Source organism: Bos indicus x Bos taurus, chromosome 13 (assembly GCF_003369695.1).
Source record: "Bos indicus x Bos taurus breed Angus x Brahman F1 hybrid chromosome 13, Bos_hybrid_MaternalHap_v2.0, whole genome shotgun sequence".
NCBI classification, from domain to species: domain Eukaryota; kingdom Metazoa; phylum Chordata; class Mammalia; order Artiodactyla; family Bovidae; genus Bos; species Bos indicus x Bos taurus.
Genome location: NC_040088.1, coordinates 65,019,131 through 65,040,258, shown reverse-complemented (window position 1 = coordinate 65,040,258; position 21,128 = coordinate 65,019,131). Strand labels below are relative to the sequence as shown.

Below are 21,128 nucleotides of genomic sequence, written 5' to 3'. Positions count from 1 at the left end.
TGCTCAGAAATGTTACATTTCTTCCTGTTGTTATGTCCTGCCAGATGGGTAAGCTCACCGGGCAGAAACTACATTTTTGTTTTCCTTTTTTCTGTCCCCATTGCCTTGTTGTACCTGGCGCGTAGTATGCATTTGGTCAGTACTCGCTGAATGAGAGAGGGAGCCCTTGTGAATTTTCTGAGTCAGCTCTGCCACTTAGTAGTGGATGGACCTCTGCCGAATTCTTTAAACTCTCTAAGCTGCAGTTTTCTTACACATAAAATGGGGATCCTAATGGTACCACAAATACCTGCCTCCTATTATTCAGCCAGCAGCAATGCTTAGGGCTGTCTCTGACGCGTAATAGGCACTCCATAAATATTAGTGACTGTTTTTATTTCCTGACATTCATGGCTTTTATGATCTGGCTCCAGGCTGCTTTTCCACACTTGTGTTCTACTGTTAGCTTTTGCCATCCATGCTTGCTGGAAAGTTACCCGTTTATTCATTTTGTTAATTCGAAGAAGTATTTTTCAAGGACTGCCTGTCTGCCTGCCACTGTTCTGGATACTGTCTGGCAGCCCTCACATTCTAGAGAGTATGTGTAGACAAAGAAAGAACAGGGTTATTTCACATGGTGGCAAGTACTGTGAAGAAAAGAAAACAGTTGTGTATCAGACACTAACTTCACAGGAGGGTGGGGAGTGAAGGCTGGTTTGGCTTGGGGGTCAGGTCAGGCCTGAGAGGTGTGTGAGCCAAGACCAGAGTGACCTAGGCCAGAGGTGCCTCCCTGCCCCAGAGAGTCTGGTTTCAGGTGAAGCAGGCGTTTTCTCTTGAGCTGAGGCTTCCTCTCTCTCTCCTGGAGTTCCCCTTTGCTCAGCTGGAAGCATGGTTGGAAACCCAGCAGGAAATTACAGGGGTTATAGTGAGAATGGAAGGGAAGGTTCATTGGTACTTGGAAGGAAATGAGTTTGTAAGCAGTGGACAGAAGAGACTAAAATGTTGAATGAAGCTCCACAGTGTAAGCCCTGGAGGCCAGAGCTTGAAGTGAGTGAGCGTGGGAGGGAATGTGTGTAAACGATTGTGGCCTTGTGCTTTATTATTTCCCATCGTTTCCTAGAATTGGCAGAGGAGTTACGCCGTTGAGATTTTTGTTGTCTTTGCTTTCAGTTTCAGTTGTCTGTGAACACTGAGTAGACCTTTGATTTCGATGCAGCAAACGTGTGTGTTTTAATACAGAGATTTCGTGGTTGTTGCCTAAATACTTGTATCGTCAATAGCCGTTTTCACCTTGGCAGAACCTGTCCAACGAATAGTTTTAGGAGGTGAGCACGAAGGGCCTTGTGAAATCTGGGATGGTGGCAAATGGTACTTGAGTATTGCGCACCCTTTGCACACATTTCCTTTAATCTTAGAACTCTGTCATCTCAGAGATTCTAAGAGTTCATCACAGTCAGTCTTTTTTTATAAAGCTGTTTCCCTCTGGTTGACACGGTGGTCTTAATTCTGTCCATTTTTCCTTCTACCTGTCTGTAACAGTCTACTCCATTTTCTTACCTAGTGATTGTGATTTTGTTTTTGGTTCAAAAATGAAAAGTTACATATTTAATGGTGATAAAATATAAATTAGAGAACTTACTTGAATTTGATCTTTTTAAGCATTTTCTGTTTAATTCTTTGCAAAGTGAACTCAGCTTATTTAAGGAGAATCTGAGAATGAGCAAATTAACTTGTAGAGGGTCTGACCCTTGGATAGCAGGTCTAAGAGTATTAGAAATTTTGGGAGCAAAACCCTTGAGTTTTTTTAAGTGGGACTGTGGTAATAGGATTTTTTTTTCCCCTACCCTAGAGGTCTTATTTTTTGTCTTTTAGGGCCTTGCAAAGAGAGTTTGGCTGATAATTTTTATCTTTTTTAAAAATTATATTTCTAATTTCTTTGGGGTGTATTACTGAACTATTCTGTAGTTGATTATAACTCTAAAGTTATTGTTCTAAAATTCCAAGTTATTTCTTTTCCTACTGATTTTGACATAGCATCTTGATAGTACATTTGTTTTTCAGGTATCTCAACACACAGTTTATTAAAAAGAATAAACTGACAGAAGCTGACCTTCAGTATGGTTATGGTGGTGTAGATATGAATGAACCACTGATGGAAATAGGAGAGGTAGGACATTCTTTAAAGACTGGCAAACATAAACCTGTTTTTATATACCGAAGTAACGTGATCCACTGTCTTCCTAAGAACGCTGAGTTAACTGTCTTAAAATTGTCAAGATTTAAAACATCATAAATGTTAAATAAATACTGTTATGATTTACTAAGACTTTCACATAGATGAGAAGAACAGAAAAGATGTGGGAAAAGTATTATTTTAATAATTAAATTAATGGTGGATGAATGACAGAAGGTTAATAGTTTTACTGTATGAAGAAGCTCATAAAATATATTTAGAAAATGTTGAGACTCTTATAGTTTACAATTTAAAAAAAATGTGAAGGACATGGACTTCAAAGAGAACCCAGAAGAGATGAAATAGAAATCTGTGGATGCAGCAAACTTATTTTAACTAAGGTTTTATAAAAATCATTTATTTCTGTAAGATTTCCAGTTAATGATAAAACCTTAATTCTGTTCCTTATTCAGAATGTCCGACATGTGAGCCAGTGTCATTTTAAATTAAGCCATTTATTTTCCTTATGTATATTCAGTTTTTATTTGAGTTTTGAAATAAAGTTATAAATACTTCTTCTGATGGGTATTTACTTTTACAAATGTTTAAAGCAAACACTTTAATTCACTGAGTAATTCAGTGAGTCAAATACTGAGTAATTCAGCCTTAATGATTTTCATTTTTCCTGGCAGCTAGCATTGGACATGTGGAGGAAATTGATGGTTGAACCACTTCAGGCCATCCTTATCCGAATGTTGCTCCGAGAAATCAAAAAGTGAGTGTTGACATCGATCTTCTTAAGTTGGTTCTGATTTGCTGATTGAAATGGTTTAAAATAGTGAACACTGGCCTGGCTGTCCACTGCACATAGGCCCCATTTTACTGTAATGACCCTCTTTTTCCATTTTAATAAAGCCAGTATTTTAAAGTGGTTTTATAATCTTTTGGTTTTGGCGGGGGGCAAAACCACAAGATTTTACTATGACATATGCTTAGTAAATAAGTAAGTCCCCGAAGGAAGTGACTTCTTCTGTAGTCCCGAAACCTCTTGGATCCTGTAGGCAGTGCTGCTGAGTTCTTTGAACATATTCTCAGTTGAAACCCTGATGACGATAACCTGCTCAGGAAACGAGATGCTTCCAGTTAGTTGGTTACCGTTATAACCAGTTAACTCATGAGGCAAATTTATGAGAAAAAGGCTCTAGAATGGTTGATTGTGCTTGTGGCCCAGAGAGGATGGCTTGTCCAAGCTGCTGTGTGAATAGATTGTGGCACAGTGTAAGTTTTCCTGTGGAGTCCAGAGCGGGGCGTCCTTGGCTCAGGTGTGGCCTAGAAGATTCTTACTAGACCCTAGGTGACTGGAACTGCTGTGAAGGGAATTCCCTAGACCAGTGAATTGCCACATGATATTGGCCACTCCCTCTGAAACTGCTTTCTTTAAGAAGACCCAAATAGGGAGTTTTTTTATGTGAGGGAAAAAAGGAAAGCATTTTTCTTACTGTGGGGCTCCTAATAGGAAATAAGGGGTTATAAAAAAAAAGTTCACCAAAAAGGATAAGACACTATTTTAATAGTTAATGTTAATACCAAATAGGAAGTATGTGGTAGGAATTAATAACTTGGTTTTTAAAAATGGTCACTCACACTTTAATAATTCCGCTGTTTCCAAAGAGGATGAGAGAGAAAGAGGCAGTGGAGAGGTAGGGTGGAACTGTCTTCTTCCTTCCTCTTTTCTCTGCTGAACTATGAATGACTGAAAGGGCACTCTCAACAAGGGTTTTAGGCTCTAATATAATTTCCTTTGCTAAAAATACCAACTTTATTCTTGAAATTCAGCTATTTTACAAGTATAATGGAAATATTATAAATTTTCTAAATGCACTTTTAATGAGTGTCTCTTTTGTAACAATTTTGATCCAACCTCGTAAATTTTTAAGTGTGATTGTTAGCTTGTTAAAAGTGAATTTAATGAAAAATTAAGGAAAGCATCACTATGTAAGAAAAACAGTAACAACTGTAGGATACTAATTCTGGAAAAGACATGGAGACCATGGTCAGAGACATTAGGCCAACTCATTTTAGTTTTGTTGTTACAGTCAGTTTCCTTTACAGTATTATTTGACATGCTTTACTAATATCTCATTTATTTTTTTATGTCTGCTTTATTAAGTAGGTATTATCTTACATTTTCTAGTGAGGGGTACTAAGGCTTAGTAATAATAATAAAATATGGAAACTGTGTACCAAGCAGCGATTGAAGTTTTATATGCTAATCCCATTTAATCCTCGCCACCCTAGGATTCTGGTATGATTTACCATTTATAATGTGTTAATCTTCTTTGAAGATTTCAGAAAGTTGAGGGCCATCTCGGCCTTGAGGTAAAGTTATCTGTCAGGCTAATGGAGGATTTTTTCAAAAGCAGAATGTAGATTGCAGAATTTTTTTGTTTGCTTAAGAGAGTCAGTGAAACAATTCTTAGTTTAATTTTTGTTTTTTGTGGTATCATTAAATGTGTACACACAAAATTTAATTGATAATCCAAAAGTAAAGTTGCTCCTTCTATATAAGGAAGAAAGAAACAAGTGATGGAGTCATAGATGGTGCATCATATTTTCATAGTGTCTGCTTTACTAAGGAAAGATAGAAGTAATTCTATTCATACAATAACTTGTCTTTTATAGTAAAATAGTAGAATGCCAGCTGGGACTTTCAATGTAGTAACAGCCTAACATTGATAATTTTAATAAATAAAATGCTGTAATTTCATGGATCTAAATGTTACAGTGTAAGAATGTGAAACTGGAGAGAAGAAAGCAGATCAGTTTTTTAATGCAAGTAAAAGGAATTGTTTAGATACTTAAGGATACTACTGAAAACACAAACTCTTTAATGTTAAATGAATTCAAAATTGCTTTCCTTTTTCCCAGTAGCTCTGTGTTAGCTTTCTAGTGTCAGATAGTCTTTGAGCAAAAATAAAAACTTTAAATAAAATTCTTTGTTCACCTGTGAATTAGGAGCAATTTATAACATAGGCTGCTGTGACTGATTTGTATTTTCTCTGACATGTTCATAGGCTTTTTATTCTATTTCTAAACTGTTAAGATTTCATTGAGGAAAAATATAGATTTCATTGAAGAAAAAATATAATCGTGGATAAAAATAAAATTTAATGTGTGTGTTAGTTGCTCAGTTGTCTCTGACTCTTTGCAACTCCATGGACTATAGCCAGTCAGACTCCTCTGTCTATGGAATTCTCTAGGCAAGAATTCTGGAGTGTGTTGTCATTACTTTCTCCAGGGGATCTTCCTGACCCAGGGATTGAACCCAGGTCTCCTGCGTTACAGGCAGATTCTTTACCATGTAAGCCATTAGGGTCTCATAAAATTTAATGTAATAGGCTTAATTCTTTCATATGTCAGTTTCTAAGAGAGGTTTAAATTTCCCAGCTCATTTTAGATTTATTGATTTTCATCCTTGCAGTGGCTCTTTTTGCTTTATGAATTCTGGGCCTCTGTTGTTAGTTGTATAAATACGAGGATTATTCTCTTCATGTTTTTTACTGTTACGTAGTACCTTTATCTATCTTGTGCTCTTTTTCCATGTTCTGTCACATGTTAATATTATTATAACAGTTTCCTTGGATTTTGGGGGATTTTGTTGTGTGTGTGTGTGTATCATTTAACCTTCTTCGTGTAAAATTAAATATAGACAGAGGAGACCATACAACACAAATGTATAGCTGAATGAATTATTGAAAGGCAAATGCGCTTCTAACTGCCACCCAGGTTAAGAACTGGAGCCATGCCAGCCTCCCCTGAAACCCTGTGTGTCCCAGCCCCTGCCTTTCTCCCAGAGACACAACTGTCCTGACTTCTGCGCAGTCACTTTCCTGTTTCTTCATGGTTTTTTCACCCGTGTGTGCATTCCTAGATGCTATAGTTTAGTCTTGTTCATCCTAAAAAACATTTTAATCAACAGATTTCTCCTCCATCCTTCATTTTTTTTCCCACTTGTAATACATTTGTTCAGGAATCCTGGCCGTTTGATCTTTACACTTTCGCACTGTCTAGATTTCTCTAGTTGAGTGTATGAGGCCCACTTATATGTGTTCCTTTGTCCTCTGTGTTTCCTGTAAATTGGCAGTTAAGTGGCCTACTCAGACTCAGGTCAGTTCTCCCTGGCAAACCAAGATATTTTGTTCTTTCATAATGTATGATTTTTACTCTTTTTTTAAATTTAAGCAGCCACTGATGCTAAATGCTGGCATCTTTTAGTTTATTGAGATTTGTAAAATAGTGCCACTTTAATCCTGTTGTTTGATTTTCATTTTTTAACTTGAAAAATTTTATTGAAATATACTTACCCTTGTCTATTATTTGGTTATCATATACGAAAGATGAAATAACTGCTTTTTTTCCTTTTCTTTACCCATTTGTCAGGATAATGAATTGGTTTGCTGTCATCTTCAGAAAATGGCCAGTTAGCTTTTTCCACCCAATATATCATGATGAAATGTAAAGACTTAAATATATTTGATGTGTTTCTATTGTCTCGATTTTATTAAAGTTTGAATAGCCTCTCTTTGGTTAGTTGGTGCCAGAATCTTTTTGCTATGACCATTGTCATCCTTGATAACTTTCTTGCTATCTCGTGTCAGGATGTTCCAGGCTTATCTTGTACATTTTCTTCCTCAGACCTGGCACCAGCTACTCAGTGAAAAACTTAGTTCAAAATACACAAGTGATATGTAAATGCATTCTTGAAAAACATTGAATGCTCCAGATCTTTTCCTCTCCATGGAGGTAATCCCTGTTTATCATTTGGTTAACTGTCTTTTCAAACATTTTCCTATGAATTTTTATATCTGTGTACAGAAATAAATACGATACAGAATATTTTTTGTTTTTTCAAGTGTATAATTTTTTCATTTTTTTCTAACTTTTAAAAATCGTTTATGACATACTGATTTATCTATCTTGATAATTTTTCTGTGTTTGTACATAAGAGATCTTACCTTCCTCCTTCTTCCTAAACTCTATATCAAGTATGGTTCTACCTCATTTTATTAAACTCTTCTCCTACTGATGTATATTAGGTTGTTTCCAGTCTTTCCATTAGTACAACTCTGAGTTCTGTTACGCACATGTGCAGCTTTTTAGAGCCATAGAGTATATGCATTTAGAATTTTGCCCTCTGTAAAGTAACTGTTCTTCCAAAGGCAGAGTATGGAAACCCATTTCTCTACCACTCATCAAGTCTTGATGCTACCAAATCTTGCTAGTCCGTGATTTCCCAGTATCACCGGAGGTGCCCTCGAGTGGATACCAGAGTCTGGGTACAGACAGTTTACTTCCTCCTGGAACTACGCTCACTGCTCCTGCAGAGATGCACTGAGCAGCTAGTCTGCCAGTGAGCTCACTGGTTTTGTGCCAGCCCGCTTTCAGTAATGCCACTCCTCGCCCATCCTCCTTCACGTCTTCCACCCCCTTCTTGTAGCCGTCCTTTCTCTTGTGCATTTTTGTTTTTCTGTGCTATCTCGTCTTCGTTCCATCTTATTTTCAATTTCTACAGGTCCAAGGCCTACTGCCAACAATGGAATATTAAAAAGTATCCTTCCTATCACTTCTCAGGTTTGGATTGAGGCAGGAGACTGCATTTAATTTAATCTTCTCATCTTAATCTCAGGAGGCAAATGAAGGTTTCACCAAGAGATTAATTTGCCCATTGTCACATAGCAGAATCAGGACTTAATGAGAGTTTCAGCCTTTTTTTTTTGCTGCACTGGGTCTTCGTTGCTGCATGAGGGCTTTCTCCAGTTGTGGCAAGCGGGGGCTACTCTCTAGTTGGGGTGCATGGGCTTCTCACTGCGGTGGCTTCTCTTGTTGCGGAGCACAGGCTCTAGAGCACAGGCTCAGTAGTTGTGACTGATGCACAGGCTTAGTTGCCACCTTGGGCAAAAGGGATCTTCCCAAACCAGGAATTACACCTGTGTCCCCTGCATTGGCAGGCAGACTCTTAACCACTGTTACACCAGGGAAGTCCCTCAGACTAACTTTTTATGACCATCACAAACCTAGTCTGCCCTCTAAATGCCTTGGTTTTAAAATCACACTCAGTGCATTTTTTTTTTCTTTTTTTTTTTGGTCTCTTAGCTTTCTTCTCCTGCTTCCATTTTGCTCAGTCAGTACTTAAAATGCTAGCTTAATGATGCTTCACTCATTTACTAGGCACTGTGCTATATACTTTCTTGGATTATGCTTAATCTTTACCATATCCTCTGAGAGTAGGTGCATTTGTTATCCCCACTTTACAGAAGGAAAAATCTCTGAGTACTAAGGTTAAGCACCTGCACAGGGTGACATATTAATGCAACCAGAACTTGAACTTAGGCAGTCTGACTCCAAAATCCGGGTCTTAAGAACTACAATAAACAATTCCTATAAGCTCCCAGCCGAATGATTTCATTATGGTTGTTGTAGGCATTTTCCACTTAGTTCTGTCACGATCAAATAATGAACCACATAATAAAAATTCTTTATATTCTTTTCTCAGAGCTCATCTCTTGGGATCACTGTTCTTAGATAAATCCAGAGCTTATTCACATAACCAGCTTAGTCATTGCTTTTATATAGTACTACCTTATTAGCATCATTTCAGTTTATTTTCATTATCTGTCAACTTAATAGAAATAAACTATAATGATTTTGTTGTACATTTTGTGCAGTTATAAAAGTATGTGGTGATCTTAAAGATTGAATAATTATGCCTAAGTGTTTCTGAGTTCAGATGTTATTCTTACAGTAGAAGACAACTTAGTCATTAAGCACTGGGAATATTGATATACTTTCTAGGCAGTACCTTACCAGATTCCTGCTTCTCTGGGCCTTTTGGTGTCAGAAACAAAGGGCAGGAGTAGGAGTGGGTGTTTTCTGGGTGCTGAGCAGGGACAGTAGAATTTGGTCATGAAAATAACTTTAGGTAACCTGATTTAGATATTTCTCACTTTGTCCCAGAGTTAGAAGGCAAAGAGCTATGTGCTCCAAATTGATAAATCATATCATTTTTTCACCAGATTTAATTTGGGCTTAAGAGGGAAGGTGAGCAGAAGATATGAGCTCACCTAGTGTTACCTTGTATGTATTTATTGCTCTTATTAGTGATAACAAAATGTAGACTTTGTAACCAAGATTTTGTGACTGTCAGAAGACTGTAGCCATATTAATTCAATCACAAAAAACTTTTTCCACAATATCCAGATTATTAAAGGAAGAAGGAAAGAGGCTTAGAGGGAGGTGGAGACAGGGAAGAACACTAACTTAAAGCAAAGGTTATTGCCTCAGTAATTTTCCTAAATGTTCGAAAGTCTTTCTATCCCAGTGTAAAACCCAGATGATTCTACTAGAAATGATGATAGTATACTTTTCTGTTGCTTTTTTTGTAAAATAATTATTCATTCAAAGAAAGAAAATATTTAAAAGTAAGGTGGAAGGTTACCAATAGAAAGGTAAACCTTTGACTGGATAATGGTTTGATTTAGGCATTATTACTGGATTCAGAACCTTCCGGCATAGAGCCAGGCTGTGTTACTGTGGCTTTAGGCAAACCTCTTTTTTTTTTTTCCTATGTCTATAATTAGAAAAATAAAAAAATCACCTACATTTCTTATTGTGATTAAGACTTGCATCCCAGTAGTGCCCTTGACTGAGGAGGAGCTTATCAAAAGTCACATAATTGTGTCACTATCTCAATAACCGAGAAATATTGAGTCACATCTCAATAATTGAGATGATTTTAGATCCCTTTGTAGCTGTAAAAGAATATAGAAATATTAAAGCATATCTCAGTAAATTCTAAGTAGAGAATTACCTTTGTGGTTAGATGAAAGCAACTCAGTGGCTCTAGCAGATATCTTAGAGAACAATAGCTATTAGTCATTTCAATGAGCAAAATACTGTATTGAGTGTACTTTTGAGGAATGAGTCCCGTCAGATTACTGTAGGCATACTTGTGATGGTTTAAAAACTGGATTCTCAGACCAAATCCTCTAGTAACAGAGTTTGTGGTGAGTGAAATTCAAATATTCTTAACCACTGGTATTGCAAGTCTTAAATTGATGGGTTCATAGCTAAAAAACTATGGGTTCATTGGGTTCATTGAATGGGTTCACAATGGGTTCATTTACTCTATTAAAATTGAAGAATTATCTTAGTATCAACATAGTATCTTTTAATTTTACAATTAAGCTTTTCTGTTGTTTATTGAAATGGCATCTAATGGGTACATTAACTGTCATAAATATTAATTCAGCTGCAGTATTAAAAATTGCATTTTAAGTATCGTGCATGCATTGACCTTTAAAATACTTCATAAATAAAGTGATCAGACCAATAGAATAAGCAGCCATATTTTGGCATACTTTGGTATATTTCCATGGATACTTGTATTCTCAAGAATGTTTTTTGTTTTACCTTGTTTTAGTGATCGTGGTGGAGAAGACCCAAACCAGAAAGTAATCCACGGGGTTATTAACTCCTTTGTTCATGTTGAACAGTATAAGAAAAAATTCCCTTTAAAGGTAACAAAGCTTCCTTTAAAACATAAATTATTAGACCTTTAATTTCTTAGGTTGTTTGTTCTTATTTTTAAAATATGATTTAATTGATTTATTTAGTTTTATCAGGAAATCTTTGAGTCTCCCTTTCTGACTGAAACAGGAGAGTATTACAAACAAGAAGCTTCAAATTTATTACAAGAATCAAACTGCTCACAGTATATGGAAAAGGTAGGAAAGCATTATGTTAACTATTGTCATCTATTATATATCAGGTGTGGCTTATTTAATATTAGTTATCTTAGTTAATATTTTCTTTTGGTGGAAAAGGTTCTGTTTTTCTTGATCAGTCATTGTTCTTGCTTGACATTTTCCATGAGAAAAAGTGCTGTTCCAGTTTTCATTGTGGTCAGTGCTTTCTGATAATCCTGATTAATCTAAAATTAATATATATCATATTCTTGACAAAATAATAAGCTATATTTTATGCTTAGTAATAAGAGAATAGGCTAAGTACTCTTTCTTCCTGTAAAATACAAGGAAAAAAAATAGTAAAAATATAATAATTCTAGATACTTGGTCTTTTGGTCTGTTAAGTTTGTGGAGACTAAGAAAAACTTGCATGAGAAATTTTAATCATTAAACCAGCACATTGATAACCATATTTAAAATGGCTATATATATTTTCTTAGTCAAAGAATAATCAGATGATAAATTCAGTCATCAGATATATCAGACATTTTAACTAGTTTTTTTCTTCCACAGTGCTGGATCTCAGGCATTTTATTATCAGATGATTTTTGTTAGTTTGTTCACCTTTAAGAAAAGTTTGAAGTGGAAAAGCTGTAGTGAAGCCTCCATAGGACATAGATCAGGAAATATCAGTACTTACTGATATGATACACTGGTGTCTGTTCCACAAACCCAGGTCCAGGAGTTGAATAATTCTCTTTTGCTTTGTCAGTGATTAGCTCCAGGACCTTGAGTAAGTTATCTGGGACATTTTCCTCCATTAAGTGCAAGTTACACTAAGTCAGTGGGTCTTAGCTTTTAGCCCTTTTTACATCTTAGACTCTTACTCAAGGTTCTAGATCCAGTCTTGAAAGGTACACACAGAGTATCAGTGATGTATAAACTCTCATCATTATATCTGACTCTCAAAAACAGGCTGTTGGCAAACACTGAAAACAGCTCAAATGTCTTTCAAGAGTTGAAAAGACAGGCAAAATGTATGTACATACAATGAACTATTATTCAGACTTAGAAAGCAATAAAGTTCTGACACAAGCTGCAGCATGGATTAACTTTGAAGACATTATGCTGAATTGAAGAAGCCAGACACAAAAGAACAAATATCTTAGGGTTTAACTTATACAAAATGTCTAGAATAGACAAAGTCAGAGAGGCAGAAAGTAGATCAAAAGTTTTTGGGAGGGTAGAACAGGGAGGTATAGCGTAATGGTTTCTGAGCTTCTGTTGGGTATAATGAAAAAGTTTTGGGAATAGACAGTTGTGCAACATTGTAAATGCAATTAATGTAAGGCAGTGCTGAAGTGTAGCTTAAATAAGATTTTGAAATGATTTATGGAATGGAACTTTGAATTGTGAATAGAATTATATAAATAATTCTATTTGTTAATTTGCCATGTAAGTTGCTGACTGATATTTCAGGTGTTTTCACATAGTAGTTCATGACTGTAAGAATATATTTCTAAAGGTTCTAGGTAGATTAAAAGATGAAGAAATTCGGTGTCGAAAATACTTACATCCAAGTTCATATACTAAAGTGATTCACGAATGTCAACAACGAATGGTAGCAGACCACTTACAGTTCTTACACGCAGAATGTCATAATATCATCCGACAAGAAAAAAAAAATGGTAAGTGATACCAAACATCAATAGGAATAGGAGTGAAATTATAAACCCACTTTTTATATCATCTTCCAAGCCTCCTTAGGCTTCAAACATATTTAAGTAGTATGTTGATACGTTTTTCAATATGCCTTTTTACAGATTATTATCTATTTTAAAAGACTGTTTGGAAAAATATATTTTCAAACTATTTTCTAAAGTCAAAAGAAAAACTGGGAAAGTGTGTTTGCACATTTTAAAAAACCACAGGGACTAATTTCTTTAATACATTAAGAATTTCTAGAAGGAGAAAAAACAAAGAACATGAAAGGGAAATAAAAGTAGATTTTAAATATTTGAAGATGCTCAGTCAAAATAGAAATACAAAGTAAAGATACGAGATGTTAACAATAAGCAGTGAAAAAATGGAATTTTTTTCGAAAAAAGCAATGAGAATTTTTCAATAATAGGGAATAAATCTAACAAGATGTGTGCCAGACTCACACAGAAAGCTGAACATCGTTGAAAGCAGCATTGATAGATCCAGGGCAAGCTTTGCAAAACCCAAGATTAATTTTAAACTCTGAAAGTTACACTGTTAGCCTGAACGGTCAAGACAGTTTTGAAGAGCACAGTGAGAAACCTTTGCATGATAGCATGACTTCTAAAAATTACAGTAATTAAGAAAAGGAAGTGGCACAAGGGTAGTCAAAGTGACCAGTGGAATAAAATAAAAAGCCAGGAAATAACTCATGCATACAAAGATACTTACTTCATTTAAGACCAAGGCAGCCTGCAGAGCAGTGGGTGAAAGATAGTTTTTTGAACACACAGTACCAGGTCCATTGGATAACCAGTTGGGAAAGAAGTGAAATTTGATCACTACTTCAAACACTGTATACAGAGTCAGTCAATTCACCTTGGGCTTTTGATCTCAGTATAAAGCAGTAATGCTTCCAGAAGATAGCATAGAATAACTTCAGGACTTGGGGGTAGAGAAAGATAATTTAAATGAGACACAGAAAGCACTAACCACAGGGAAAGATGATCAAGTTTATTACTTTATCATTAAAAGCTTAAACTCAATACAAAACCATAAGACCATTGGATCATCAAAAGAGCATCACAATAACAATCATAGGACAAAGGAACCAAGAATACACAGTGTGGAAAGGACAGTGTCTTTAATAAATGTTTTTGAAAAAACTGGATGACTGACTTAATGCCATACACAAAAATTAACTCAAAATGAATTAAACACTGTAACTTAAGACCTGAAACTATAAAACTCCTAGAAGAAAGCAAAGGTGATAAGCTTCTTGATACTTGTCTTAGTGATGATATTTTGAATCTGACACTAAAGTGAAAGTGAAAGCCGCTCAGTTGTGTTCTACTCTTTGTGACCCCATGGACTATCCATGGATTCTCCAGGCCAGAATACTGGAATGGGGAGCATTTCCCTTCTCCAGGGGATTTTCCCAACCCAGGGATCAAACCCAGGTCTCCCACATTGCAGGCGGATTCTTTACCAGCTGAGCCACAAGGGAAGCAAAAATAAACATGGGGTTCTGCATCAAACTAAAAAGCTGCCCAGCAAAGGGAACCATTAACAAAATGGAAAAGCGACTTACTGAATGGAAAAAATCACATATCTGATAAAGGACTCATACAACTCAATAGCAAAAAAAATTGATTGAAAAATGAGCAGAAGACCTGAATAGGCATTTTTCTAAAGAAGAACTCCAAATGGCCAACAGGTACATGAAAAGGTGCTCACCATTGTTAATCATCAGGGAAATAAAAATCCAAGCACAGTGAGGTACTATCTGGCACCTGTTAGCATGGCCATTATCCAAAAGACTAGAAATAACAGATGTTGGCAAGGATATAAAGAAAAGGGAGCTCTCATGTACTGTTGGTGAGAATGAAAATTGGTGGAGCCACAATGAAGAACAGTACGGAGGTTTCTCAGAAATTAAAAAGTAAAACTTTCATGTGATTTAGCAATTCTGCCTCTGGGTATTTATCCAAAAAGAAAAAGAAAAAGAAAAAAAAAAAAACGCTAAAAAAGATAGAGGCATCCCAATGTTCATTGCAGCATTATTTACAAGAGCCAAAATAAGGAAACAAGTGTCTGTCAATAGGTGAGTGGATGAAAATAAACACACAAACACATAGATATCATTCAGCTATGTAAACAAAATGAAGTATTGCTAATTTGTAACAACATGGAAGGCTCTCCAGGGCATTGTGCTAAGTGAATTGTCAGACAAAGACAAATACTGGGAGATCTCACTTATATATGAAATCTAAAAAGCAAAACAAGTGAGCTCATTGATACAGAGAACAGATACGGTGGTTGCTGAAGTCAAGGTGGATGGGTGAAGGGAGTCAAGAAGTTTAGTAACTTCCAGTTACTAAAAAAAGAAAATAAGTCATGGGGATATAATAATATGTAGCATGGTGACTGGTTAATAATACTGTGTTACATATTTGAAAGTTGCTAAGAGAATAGATTTTAAAAGTTCTCATCACAGGAAAAAAAAGTTATAAATATGTATGGTGAAAGATGTTAACTCGACTGTAATGATCATTTTGCAGTATATAACAATATTGAAAATCATTTTGTTATAATCCTTAAAACTAATATATGTCAGTTATACTTGAAAAAAAGACAGTCATAGGGTTATATATTTGCAATTGTTGAAAAAGGTTTATGTCCAAAATATAAAATAATTAGGACATTTGAACAAGCACTGCAGAATATATATATATATACACACACATATATATATATATATCCAGATGGCCAATAAACATATAAAAAAAAATCTCTCAATCTCACTAAAACAGAAATACAAATTAAAATCACACTAAGGTATCAGTAGTTAATCACATTTTGATATAAAATGAAAAAGACTGAAAACAATAAGTGTTTGGAAGTGTATAGAGTAATAGGAACTTGTTATACATCGGACGTAGAGTATAAATTGATGTAGCCACCTTGAAACTCTTGACAGTGAGTAGCCACTAACACTGAATAAACATATCTCTTAGGATCCAGCCATTGCTCTCCTAGGTGTTAAAGCCCCCACCCAAAATGCATGCATACGTGCACAGAAGAATATGTGCAAGCATGCTCACAACAGCATTGTTTGTAATAGCCCCAGTCTGGAAGCAGTGCAGACGTCCTGTAGCTGTAGAATGAATAAAGTGCCACACAGATATACGATGGAATGTTAAAGAAGAGTGGAAAGGAACACCTGAGAGCTGCGTACAACTCAGATGAACCTTTTATATTGAACCAAAGAAACCAAACATGAAAGAATTGGATGATCTCGTTCTTCGTTTCAAACAGGCAGATCGAATCTGTGGTGTAGTTGAATAGTGTTGTCATGACCGTGATTACCGTTGTAGAAGAGCAGGAGGAGTAGGGAAGGCAAGGGGGCTTCCTGGAGGAGGTTGTGTCCATTTCCTACTGTGGGTGGTGAGAACCTGGCTGGGGAGGGGGGTCACTTGTGGTAATTCATTGAGCTATACACTTAGGGATTGTATACTCTTCCATATGTATGTTATACTTCAATAAAAAGTTTAAAATAAAATCCACTACACTGAGATGTAATTTTGCATCTCTCCGTGTGAAGATCAAAGCATTTGTTGACAGAGCTCCCGGCTGCTGGGGGCTCTGTCTACAAGGTCGTTCTGTAAGACAGCTTTTGCACAGCAGCCCCACTTCTGGAAATTTATACTATAGATACTCTTGTCCATATGCAGGATTGTTAATTGTAACAATGTAAATATCAAAAGATTGGAAACAACCAAATTCTCATTCGTTGTTAAATAATTGTCGTATGGCTGTCAAATGGAGTGTTGCTGCTGCTAAGTCGCGTCAGTCGTGTCCGACTCTGTGTGACCCCATAGGCGGCAGCCCACCAAGACTCCTCTGTCCCTGGGATTCTCCAGGCAAGAATACTGGAGTGGGTTGCCATTTCCTTCTCCAGTGCATGAAAGTGAAAAGTGAAAGTGAAGTCGCTTAGTCATGTCTGACTCTTAGCGACCCCATGCACTATAGCCTACCAGGCTCCTCCATCCATGGGATTCTCCAGGCAGGAGTACTGGAGTGGGTTGCCATTGCCTTCTCCGGTGTGTTAAGCAGTTGTAAAATATGAGGAAAGGCTTTATGTACTCATATGAAAAGATCTTCAAGTTAAAATGTGTCTGCAGTCGCAAATAGTATATGAAATACGCTACATTGTTTATTGAACAAGGTGGACAGAGGGAAGAATATTGCTTGAATGGGTAGGAAACAGCTCTAAGAAGATATTAAACAGCCACAGCATTGCTTTCCCAAGGGAGGAGTACCGGGGGGATTAGGAGAAGGCGGGGGTGGGGGGCTTGTCTGCATATGCTTCTGTAATTCTGCATTTCGAACCATGTATTACCTATTGTATTAAAAATATTCTTTAAACTGTTTGTAAATTTCGTAATAAATTTCTTTCTCCCCTCAGACATGGCAAATATGTATGTCTTACTCCGTGCTGTGTCCACTGGTTTACCTCATATGATTCAGGAGCTGCAAAATCATATCCATGATGAGGGCCTTAGAGCAACCAGTAATCTTACTCAGGAAAATGTGAGTGACATAAGGAACGGGAAGATTTTTCTCTTAATCAGACTATCATGGAGTTTTTCTTTTGACTTTACTGTTTAAAAGCATGAAAGAAAAGTCCTACCATGCTAATAAACGAGACATCTTTATTAAAATGTTCAAACCTAGAATTTGTTGGACATGTTTTAGAATTATCAGTGATTAGGAAATCAGTTGAGTAAGACTTCTTACACTACTGTGTTCATTTACCAATTCTTCGTTAATTTCTCACAGAAAAGTATGTTTGTGAGACTTCTTACACTACTGTGTTCATTTACCAATTCTTCGTTAATTTCTCACAGAAAAGTATGTTTGCTATTTCAAAACAGTTGTGTTTCTATATAACTAGCATCTGTGTTTAGCTAATTGTAGTAGTAATGGTATTAATCAGTGATCATATAAACAACTTACAATTTGGTTTCCTTTTACATGTCCTGGGTATGATAGCCCAGGAAGCAAATTTGGATTAAAACTATCTTCCCTAAATACATGCTTACTACCCAAAATACTCAACAGTGATCCTCATGTCCCCAATTCTTATCTGTCTTAAGAGTTCCCTGCCATTTAAATGAGTTTACAACAAGGTGTCTTTCCTATCAAAGTATGCTCCTGTTGTCAAGTTTTGTTGGATCACCTTCCTTGGTTTTACTAGTAATGGATGACAACTGAGGTAGAAATGACATCATATGTCACTTGTCTTCCCTAAGTAGAGCTATTTGCTCCCCTATGAGGAGTGATCTGTGTATAGACCTTATTTAAAGAAAAGAGATGTCATTCACTCGTGTCTGACCCTTTGCAACCCCATGGACTATACAGTCCATGGAATTCTCCAGGCCAGAATACTGAAGCGGGTAGCCTTTCCCTTCTCCAGGGGATCTTCCCAACCCAAGGCTTAAACCCAGGTCTCCAGCATTGCAGGTGGATTTTTTACCACCTGAGCCACAAGGGAAGTCCAGGAATACTGGAGTGGATAGCCTATCCCTTCTCCAGCAGATCTTCCCGACCCAGGAATCGAACCTGGGTCTCCTGCATTGCCGAGGAATTCTTTACCAACTGAGCTATCAGGGAAGCCCTATAGACCTTATTGACAGGACCTTAGCCGTAGATTTAGATGCATGTCCTGTCACACTAATGCATAAACTTTTCTGTTTTTGTCAAACTGTTGGTTTATATTGTTTAGATCTAATAGCCTGTATTATTTATTAGTTTTCTTAGTTTGTGTTAGTTTTACAGATTCAGAGTATGGAGTGACATTGGTCATAGAGGCATAGAGTTTAGTGTCACGGCCTGGGAGATGCAAGTATAAGAGAAGGTGTTCATAGGAAACTCAGAAAATGTTAGCTGACTTAGAGGTCTTAGGTCTAACTCCATAGTCATCTCCATTAATAGTGAAAACTCACTTTTGCACTACTAGGTATCTCTTCCCTGTGAGATGTGGAGAACGCTGCTGCTAAACTCTTGAGAGTCTCAGTTTTCACAGATAATACTTTTTAACCTCTCCCCTCTCTCAGCCGTTAGTGACTTTGAAGGCCGTTTTTGTTTACGTAATCCCCTATGAAATCGATAGGCCTGGTAGTTCTGGGATTGTATCTTGTTACCCTTATGATACAGAATCCTAGCACCAGAGAGAAGTGTGTTTTCCATGGGTTCTTCTGGAAGAGGAACCACAGTCCTCCATTTCTGGTGTTGAGTGACAGCTCATTTCAACACTGAAGTTTTGGATTTTGACTGTCTCAGCTGAAAACATTTTTTGAGGATGTGTGTTGTTTGTAACATTGTTTGCTGGGGGAAAAGTTTACTCTTAAGCAGTCTTTACTAAGCCTAATTGTTTTATCCCTGAACTTCTTAAAATATGGTTTTGTATTTCTTACTTTTAGATGCCAACACTATTTGTGGAGTCAGTTTTAGAAGTACATGGTAAATTTGTTCAACTTATCAACACTGTTTTGAATGGTGATCAGCACTTTATGAGTGCGTTGGATAAGGTAACTTTTCAATACATGTATCTTTATCTATATATAATTCTCCTAATTTAATCATTATTCTTTAAGTAGTTTCAGAAATAGGGCTACTAATTATGAGATTTCTAATCTGTACATGAAGCTTAACCTTAACCAACTTCATAGTGAAAGTCGGAAGTATGTAACTTATAATTTTTAAGTAAATAACTAAATTATTAAATTGAGTGCTTGGATTATATGGGAATTGAATTTCCCATGATTTTTCTGTAAAAGGAGACTTGTTAATATACTAGTACATTCTGAAAATTACATGTATAATTTTAGTATTATTTAGTGCTCTTTTTTCCTTTGAATATAATACTTAGGCTATATTGAAAAATACTTGAAAGAAAAATAAATATATTTTACAAACTTGAATTTAAATTTGCTTACATGTTTGTTGTAAAATTTTTTAAAATATAGTTTTATTTTGTCAGTGTTCAGATATTAGAAATAAGTTTTAAAGAGCATCTTTCAGTAGGAACAGGATACATATAATCATTATATAATTGTCACGAGGGATACAAGGATAGGAGTTTACTCTGTATTATATATGAAAAGAATATTAACAAACTACCACCAAAATGCCATGTGTTGTGTCAGGTAGTAATTTTTGGATATACCGATTATAGCATATATTAAGCCAAATGTATTTTTACTCTATTCAGTTCAGTTCAGTCACTCAGCCGTGTCCGACTCTTTGTGACCCCATGAACCACAGCACGCCAGGCCTCCCTGTCCATCACCAACTCCCGGAGTTTACCCAAACTCATGTCCATTGAGTCAGTGATACCATCTAACCATCTCATCCTCTGTCGTCACCTTCTCCTCCTGTCCTCAATCTTTCGCAGCATCAGGGTCCTTTTCAATGAGTTAGCTCTTTGCATCAGGTGGCCAAAGTATTGGCGTTTCAGCTTCAACATCAGTCCTTATGATGAACACCCAGGACTTACCTCCTTTAGGATGGACTGGCTGGATCTCCTTGTAGTCCAAGGGACTCTCAAGAGTCTTCTCCAACACCACAGTTCAAAAGCATCAATTCTTCGGCGCTCAGCCTTCTTCACAGTCCAACTCTCACATCCATACATGACTATTGGAAGAACCATAGCCTTGACTAGACGGACCTTTGTTGACAAAATAATGTTTCTGCTTTTTAATATGCTATCTAGGTTGGTCATAACTTTCCTTCCAAGGAGTAAGCGTCTTTTAATTTCATGGCTGCAGTCACCATCTGCAGTGATTTTGGAGCCCAAAAAAGTAAAGTCAGCCACTGTTTCCACCGTTTCCACATTTATTTGTCATGAAGTGATGGGACCAGATGCCATGATCTTCGTTTTCTGAATGTTGAGCTTTAAGCCAACTTTTTCACTCTCCTCTTTCACTTTCATCAAGAGGCTTTTTCGTTCCTCTTCACTTTCTGCCATAAGGGTGGTGTCATCTGCATATCTGAGGTTATTGATATTTCTCCCGGCAATCTTGATTCCAGCTTGTGCTTCTTCCACCCCAGTGTTTCTCATGATGTACTCTGCATAGAAGTTAAATAAGCAGGGTGACAGTATACAGCCTTGGCGTACTCCTTTTCCTATTTGGAACCAGTCTGTTGTTCCATCTCCAGTTTTAACTGTTGCTTCCTGACCTGCATACAGATTTCTCAGGAGGCAGGTCAGGTGGTTTGGTATTCCCATCTTTTTCAGAATTTTCCACAGTTTATTGTGATCCATAGAGTCAAAGGCTTTGGCATAATCAATAAAGCAGAAATAGATGTTTTTCTAGAGCTCTGTTGCTTTTTTGTTGATCTAGCGGATGTTGGCAATTTGATCTCTGGTTCCTCTGCCTTTTCTAAAACCAGCTTGAACATCTGAAAGTTAACGGTTCACATATTGCTGAAGCCTGGCTTGGAGAATTTTGAGCATTACTTTACTA

At 36.6% G+C, this 21,128-nt stretch overlaps 1 protein-coding gene across 5 annotated transcripts in view; it reads left to right on the top strand.

Moving 5' to 3' along the window:
• The window catches only part of CUL2 (cullin 2), a 71,770-nt gene that overhangs the window by 31,462 nt on the left and 19,180 nt on the right, over positions 1-21,128 (top strand). For all 5 annotated transcript variants that reach the window (XM_027560043.1, XM_027560038.1, XM_027560041.1 and 2 more), the window contains 7 exons: positions 2,041-2,146; positions 2,845-2,927; positions 10,632-10,728; positions 10,825-10,935; positions 12,422-12,584; positions 17,066-17,190; positions 19,083-19,190. In XM_027560043.1, coding sequence (XP_027415844.1) covers positions 2,041-2,146; positions 2,845-2,927; positions 10,632-10,728; positions 10,825-10,935; positions 12,422-12,584; positions 17,066-17,190; positions 19,083-19,190 — 793 coding nt within the window. The remainder of the gene's footprint in view (positions 1-2,040; positions 2,147-2,844; positions 2,928-10,631; positions 10,729-10,824; positions 10,936-12,421; positions 12,585-17,065; positions 17,191-19,082; positions 19,191-21,128) is intronic.